Source organism: Tachysurus fulvidraco, chromosome 24, assembly GCF_022655615.1.
Source record: "Tachysurus fulvidraco isolate hzauxx_2018 chromosome 24, HZAU_PFXX_2.0, whole genome shotgun sequence".
In the NCBI taxonomy this organism is placed as follows: domain Eukaryota; kingdom Metazoa; phylum Chordata; class Actinopteri; order Siluriformes; family Bagridae; genus Tachysurus; species Tachysurus fulvidraco.
In genome coordinates, this window is record NC_062541.1 from 2377509 (window position 1) to 2385625 (window position 8117).

Sequence of the window (8117 nt, forward strand, 5' to 3'; positions counted from 1 at the left end):
CCACGTGACCAGGTGTAAAAAGGCCCTATTCTGTTCGCCGTCTTCGCGTGTCTTTAGTTCGCAGGTAGTTTTGCTAACGTCTGCCCCGAAGACCAGAAACAATTATTCTGGATCTTGATCTTTATTTCAGGCTCAAAATCGGTTTTGTTTTTGTTTTAAACCGTCGTTACTGTATCTTTCCGTGTTTAGTGCCGCTCTCGCGCGTATCAGCTCGTTTGACGACTCCGAATCGCGGTGAGGTTGATTTGTGGGTTTTTTTTTGCTTTTTTTTTTATTTGTTTGCTTTTGCAAAACTTTTAAAGATCATGGGTCCAGATCTGAGGAACAGGTAAACATCTGTCCTGTGGATTAGTTTATAACCGCATGATATGATCGATTTACTTCCTGCAGTGTCGATTCAGAGTCAATTCGCTTTCGGATAAGAGTTGACTCGGTAGTGGATCAAGACCACCGTAGCTCCAGGACTCGGACAGTGACCGCTGTGACCGCTGCGTTGTCTCATGACTAAAGAACCTCTCTGAGGTGGAGAACACACCAGGGTTCTGTTCACAAAACCTCCTCCTTCTGATTGTTCCTAAGCATCCGAGTCTTTTACTCCGGTCTGATCTCAGACTGATTCAGAGTCATTCTGATTTTCTCCTATCTATTTTTCTATTTTGAAATGGACACAATGTTTGTGATGATGATGTTTGTGACATATAGATGAAGGACACCAGGTCTGTTCTGTTTATTCCTCCAACTGTGCAACTTATCACCATCTTAGCACCCGGACCGACTGTTGAACTTTACCGTGTCTGTTTTTTGTTGTATATTCGGGACGAGTTAAGAAGACGTGTCCGATTTTTGTCCCGAGGACGTTTAAAGCTGTTTTCAGTGATGAGGATCATTAACACGGGTGTTAATATTTCTATACAGCTGACTGAAATAACATCCCGCTGGCTTTTGAGCACCGAGCACCAACTCCACCATGTTTTTCTTGCTTCTCTTTCGATGGCTCCGTCCCAAACCTTTCGACCACTGCTGCCTTTTTCACTGCACAGTCAGCATGAGGCAGAAGGAAGCATTCTGTTTTTTTCCAGTCCTGGTTCTGCACCTCTGTTCTGCTCTGTTTCCTCCATTTGTTCCTCAGTTTCACTCGTTTATCTCCTGTCTTTCGTCTTGCTGTTTTGACCCTTGACGCTGTTGTTAAGTCCTAAGCCTTGAGTGACTTTATTCTTCCTCTCGTTGTGGGTCTTTCCCTATAATCCAGCCGGAGACGGCATTTGACCGAAGGCTGAGTTACAGACTGTTTTTTTTTCTTGCTAACCACAAACACTTGACAATGACAAAGTAAAATTGCATGTCATTTGTTTGAAACTAAGTGCTTCTTGGTTAAGCAGTGGTCTTGTAAACACTACAAACTAGGGCTTGTGTTTTTATTGAGAAATCCAGAAAGCTAGTCGAGTCACCTTGAGAGGTCTCGAGTGAAACCGATGACTAAAAAATGCTGCATCTCCCGAGACAGGACGTTAGTGAGAGTCGACCCCGACCCCTTCGGGTCCACTGGCAGCGTAACATGACCTCCTGCTTGGTCTGACAGACTTCTTTTAAACATTACCATCTGTGTTTCTCCCTCTACCCTCTCTCTCTACCCCCTCTCTCTCTACCTCCTCTCTCTTTCTCTCTCTCCCTTTGTGATTCTTCTCCGCTGTACCTCTGCTTTCTTTCTTGTCCTGTGCTCATGAAATTCACCCTGTTGTTTTTTTTCCTTATTTCCCTGAAACTGACTTCACACTATGCCAGGATTCTTAACCCGGACATGCACTCTTTCGGTAAGTCTGACCCCTCACACTCTGCCCAAAGCGCTTGAACGGCTCTCTTGGCCTAATCACTCTGTAGGCGTGTTTGAGTTTTTTTTTCCCAGAGAGTTCAGAATTTGTGGTTGTTTTTTTTTGCAGCTTGCTCTCGCTCCCTCTCTTTCTCGCTCTACCCTTTGTGGGCTCTGGAGTCCAGGGCCTGCAGACTGCCTGCGATTCTTGTTGAAGTCTGAGCCAGCGGTTTTCTCTCCATGGCCAGCTCACTCCCGAAAGCACCTCCTCCTCCTCCTCCTCCTCCTCACAGAAGGCCAAAGGGAACAGAGCGAGGACGAACCAGCTCATTCACCTCGGTGCTCTCTCCGGCTCTGTGCTGGAAGAGGAGGAGGAGACGAGTTTCGTAGCAATGGATGTGAGGAAGGTGTGCACTCGGAGCGCATGGCTGAGGAGGAAGAGGCCTCGGCCGTACGAGCGGAGCAGGTTCTCCTCCTCCTCCTCTTCCTTGCTACGCCGCTGGATGTCTCGGCTGTGCTGCGCATCTCGCGCCTGCTCCTCCAGCCTCAGCGCTTCAGATCAGTCACTCCTGCAGCCGAGCTGCTGTACCAGGCCAAGAGGAGCTCAAGGGATGGTAGGAGATTCTGTAGACAGTGGGACAAAGGAGTACCAGCAGGAAGAATGGGAGCAAACGGGGGAGGACCAGGATGAGGAAGTGCTAGAGGAGGATAACGATGACAACCAGAATGACGATTACAATAACGACAATGCCAACGATTCTGAAAACGATGAGGAAGACGAGGAAGAAGTCGACGTGGATGTGGATGTGGATGAGTGTGAAGCAAAAGACGAAGAAGAAAGAGGTGAGGAACTTAAGGAGTTTAATGCATATTAAAGACGGGAAATGTTGCACCGCTGCCGCGACGTGATGTCAACGGGGCTCAGAGCATTTCTGACATTTATCTAGTAGAGCAGATCATTTCAGCCGCTTTTGCTCGTCTGTCTGCTGCTCACAGAAGCGAATCTCCCTGTTGCCCTACGACATGTCACGAAGCGACAGCCTCCCAGGGGGGAGTCACCATCAGCCAAAGTGATGGGGACACTCTGCAGATGTTCTGCTCCAAAACCCTTCTTAATTAAGAAGAACTCGCAGTGGTAACGGTTGGGATGCTGATGGGAAAAAGGCATACAGAGTACAGTATATTCTCTGATTGATACCAGGCGCTGTGGTCCTGAAAGAACCTTGCTTTCATTCCTCTGCATAAGTGTAACTTTGGGTAAAGCGACATTTTCAGACCTGCCCTTCTTAAGTTTTTTAATAACCCAAACTCATCTGGATGTGTTTAGATCAGCCGTAGTCAGGCCGTGAGTCGGGCGGAGCGGAGCCGCTCAAAAAAAGCCAAGCTGTGATGGATCATAAACCCAAATAAACAGCTCTGGGAATGTGCGACCGGTCGAAAAGTCCTGATTATCCTTTCGGACAAATCATTAAGACGGGTTTCTAATTTGTTGCCGCCGTCTGCACTCTCGGAAAGTCCCTTCGGCGGCGGGTCAAACTGCGGCCCCTCGAACGCGGCGCAGTTTACAGTTTTAAAAAGAACCCAATAACAAAGCCACAGTTTTAGTCTGTCTCTCTCTAATTCCCGTCCAAAGAGCCAAGATGTTATTTGGCGTGTTCGTCAGAGCTTTGTTGTTGCTTTTTTCTCCTCTCAGTGCTCTCATTTTTTTTTTTCTAAACCATCAGTTAGCTGCTCCGTCTCGCAGGTTTTTTTCTCTTGGTGACAGACACCCTCTCATCATGCTCCTGTCCTTTAACTCAAACCAGCTCATAACCCTATTTTTGGATTTGTACTGAGGTTCTTTTTTTTGTTTTTCTTTATTTCTTATTTCTTTGTTTTATTTTTCCCTCCTTTCTTCTTCCCTTTAACATCTGATCACCTCCAGCTGTTTACATACAGCTCATGGGGCATAAGAACTGTTCAGACCTCCAGCATGACAACCGCTGACCTACGAGTCAGGAAAATGCACCATCATCTGTTTAAGGGGTGCCTTAAAAAAAAAAAAAAGGAAAATTGGTCCTATACTGTGATGTGGTCACAAACCGTTTAGTAATGAGGATCTGATTCATGTTAGACACTCTGATCTGACTCCATCTTTCACGTTAGACACTCTGATCTGACTCCATCTGATTCATGTTAGACACTCTGATCTGACTCCATCTTTCATGTTAGACACTCTGATCTGACTCCATCTGATTCGTGTTAGACACTCTGATCTGACTCCATCTGATTCATGTTAGACACTCTGATCTGACTCCATCTGATTCATGTTAGACACTCTGATCTGACTCCATCTTTCATGTTAGACACTCTGATCTGACTCCATCTGATTCGTGTTAGACACTCTGATCTGACTCCATCTGATTCATGTTAGACATGCTGATCTGACTCCATCTTTCATGTTAGACACTGATCTGACTCCATCTTATTCATGTTAGACACTCTGATCTGACTCCACCTGACTCATGTTAGACACTCTGATCTGACTCCATCTTATTCATGTTAGACACTCTGATCTGACTCCATCATCACTGCTCCGATCCCGAGCTCAGGTTACTGTCTGTGTGGAACCGGATACGTTTTCCCCCTTTGGATTGTGGGTTTCCTCCAGGTTTTCCAGATTCCCTCCAAAACATGCTAGCAGTAGAGTAGATTAGCTTTGTTTAATTGCCCCTCGGTGTCATGGAGGGTTTAAATTTTGCCCTCATACGGAGTGTACACGCAGCTCATTCGCAGTTTTTCCGGGATGTTCCTGAAGATTAGTGAACCTGGTTATACTTTTTAGCCCCTGACTGCACAAGTAAAACATAAATAGACTTGAGCACTTAGCATAAAGTCCATTTTGTAACTCTTAAAGGTGCGGTCTCCGATATTTGAAAGCCAATGTTGACATTTGAAATCACCAAAACAAACACGCACCTAACCCGAACGGGTCCCACCCCCGTATCGATAGCTCCGCCCACACATACATACGTAACCCAGGCGACTAACGGAAAGAAACGTGTCTTTATCATAGCTGAAGGGAAGAACAATACGATTGTAGATAAACAAACAAGCAAAAATGCCACACAAGCATAATCATGTAAAGGACAAAGGCATATATTAGTTCTGTGTAACAAAGCAAAACCAACGTTACTCACCTATCGAGAAGGAAAAAAGCGCCTCGGCGTCTTAAGTAAAGTCGGCCACATATTCACAGGTCGGAGTTTCCCGAGTCGATAACTCCTGAGCTAAACGCTGTTACTACACAAAACGCGGTTGTAGCTGCCTCTCTACATTACTACGATAGAAAAGAGGTGTTATTTGTGTAGTAACAGCGTTTAGCTCAGGAGTTATTGACTCGGGAAACTCCAACCTGTGAATATGTGGCCAACTTCCTGCTCCTTCAGTTCTCTCCAGCGCTGGAAAGCTGATCCTATATTAACACGTCCTACTTCTTGTCCTTATCGTAAGTCTTTCTTCTCTTTCTTTCTTTGTTTTTATCCTCCATGTCGATGTTAAAACCGCTTTCTGCTAATGTCACACATGCGCACTAAACACTCTCTCCGCTCAGATCGACAAGCCCCGCCCCTTTCTGCTCATTGGCTACACGTTTGTTTTGATTTTTTTCTAAAATCAGAGACCCCACCTTTAATAACAAACTGGAAAGAATTGACGATCGGTTTTCCACAGAAATTTAATACGAAGGCGTCGGTGAGGATTGTTGACCGATAAATCTATACTTTTTCTATTTTTAAGTAGCATTATGTCATTTTACACAATCTTGGACTTATCTAATATTTTGTCCTGACAAAACTCCAGCACCTGAATTTTTGGTGTGGTGTGAATTGTTCGAGGGTTTTATGTTTGCTCAAAGATATAAAGCGATAAAATCCTCACAGTCGAGAATTCTCTGGAAATCGTGTGTCAGTGCCGAGGAATGATGATTAGACTATTTGACCGAACACTACGCAAACCTCTGGGAGAAACGTTGCTATTAAAACATGCCGCCGCGCTTCTTCTCTCTTTCTTTCCCGGTTTCATATTCTGCGCGGCCTCAGCACTTTTCTCCGCAAATGCGGTCGGATCTTCGGCAGCCGAAGCCTCGGTCGCTCGCTCCGAGCTCAGAAACATGCACACATTGCTAAAAGGCAAAGCTTTGGTCATGTGCAGGTCACCCTGACGCAGTTCCTGCGGTATGTCTGACAGCAGCGTGAAGGACGAGTGTGAGGTCTGCGATACCTCTGAGCTCACCTTCAGAAAACACAAACAGCTCACGGCTCCGATTTACAGGAGACCGCCGATGTGAGGTATGCGGGAACATACAGGAAGTAGTTTATTATTGTTGTTATGTGGAGAAGTTAAAACGAGACATGATCTTAGGAGCTCCCAGGAGAGCAATGTGTACATGGGGGTCATGTGACCTAAGGAGTCGGTGAAAATGCTGCAGCTAAATCACAATGCTGACTCAGTCAACTCATTGGAGCTTACTACAGTACTACAAGTCTCAGGGTCCGTGGAGATAATTCCAGTGACTCTGTTGTTAATTAAGTTGATTATTTTGAATCAACTCTGTTGAATCGGTGAAGTTGGCTCAGTGGTGCAAATTCAGTTGCCATGCCATCGCTTCAGTTTCAACTCGGTGACACTGACTTAGTGAAATTGATTCATTGGAGCTGATTCAGTTGTCAGGCAACAGAGGACTCACTACATTTGACTCAGTGGTTCTGATTCAGTTGTCAGGCAACAGATGACTCACTACATTTGACTCAGTGGTTCTGATTCAGTTGTCAGGCAACAGATGACTTGCTACATTTGACTAAGTGGTTCTGATTCAATTGTCAGAAAACAGATGACTCACTACATTTGACTCAGTGGTCCTGATTCAGTTGTCAGGCAACAGATGACTTGCTACATTTGACTCAGTGGTTCTGATTCAGTTGTCAGGCAACAGATGACTTGCTACATTTGACTCAGTGGTTCTGATTCAGTTGTCAGGCAACAGATGACTCACTACATTTGACTCAGTGGTTCTGATTCAGTTGTCAGGCAACAGATGACTCGCTACATTTGACTCAGTGGTTCTGATTCAGTTGTCAGGCAACAGATGACTCACTACATTTGACTCAGTGGTTCTGATTCAGTTGTCAGGCAACTGATGACTCACTACATTTGACTCAGTGGTTCTGATTCAGTTGTCAGGCAACTGATGACTCACTACATTTGACTCGGTGGTTCTGATTCAGTTGTCAGGCAACTGATGACTCACTACATTTGACTCAGTTGTCAAGCAACTGATGACTCATTACATTTGACTCAGTGGTTCTGATTCAGTTGTCAGGCAACAGATGACTCGCTACATTTGACTCAGTTGTTCTGATTCAGTTGTCAGGCAACAGATGACTCACTACATTTGACTCGGTGGTTCTGATTCAGTTGTCAGGCAACAGATGACTCACTACATTTGACTCGGTGGTTCTGATTCAGTTGTCAGGCAACAGATGACTCACTACATTTGACCCAGTAGAGTCGATTCACTCGTCACACCGTATTCGACTTAATATATTTGACTCGGAGAAAAATAATTTGTCGTCACGGTATATTGTCTCGGTACGTTTGATTCATCGGAGCTGATTCGAGCTTGACTTAATAATCCTGATTCTTTTGACAAAAACGCTGGCTCAGAAATTTGACTTTAGTTTTATTCACTTGTTTGTTTGTCTCAGTCTATAGTTGAAATTGATTCAACTTGTCTGATAAAGTTGATTCGTCTCACCGAGTTGACTCCGTGGGCCTGATTTATTCATTTGACCCTGTAAAGTTCATCCACTCGATTTTGTCTCACTCAAGTTGGCTCAGTAGAGTCGACTCGATGGTGCTGTTCCGGTCACTTTCAGTAAACTTTCAATTAGTTTAACTTGTATTTAGTTTGTCTGCCTAAATCGAGTTGACTACGATTAAGTCCCAGTGAAAACACCTCAGTGAATAAAAGTTGACTCACTAGAGCTGACTCATGGAATACGAATCAGTTAAATTAATTCACTTGACTCAGTGAAGCTGAAATCGACTTAGTTAAAGTTGTATTTGGTTCGTGTGTGTGTGTGTGTGGGTATGTGGGTGTGTGTGTGTGGGTGTGGGTGTGGGTGTGTGTGTGCGCATATGCATGCTAAACCTGTAGCAAATTACAGCCATATTTTTTTTTCTCTTTCGCACACACACACACACACACACACACACACACACACCCTTGTCTCCACCCTCTGAGTATAATTGTCTCATCTGTGTGTCTCTG

At 44.8% G+C, this 8117-nt stretch overlaps 1 protein-coding gene across 1 annotated transcript in view; it reads left to right on the forward strand.

The window, feature by feature from the left end:
• The first annotated feature begins 305 nt into the window (after positions 1 to 305).
• Positions 306 to 8117, forward strand: part of LOC125140176 — a 14668-nt gene continuing 6856 nt past the window's right edge. Inside the window, exons 1-2 of the mRNA XM_047808238.1 lie at positions 306 to 328; positions 2025 to 2650. Of these exons, the coding sequence (XP_047664194.1) occupies positions 306 to 328; positions 2025 to 2650 (649 nt within the window). The remainder of the gene's footprint in view (positions 329 to 2024; positions 2651 to 8117) is intronic.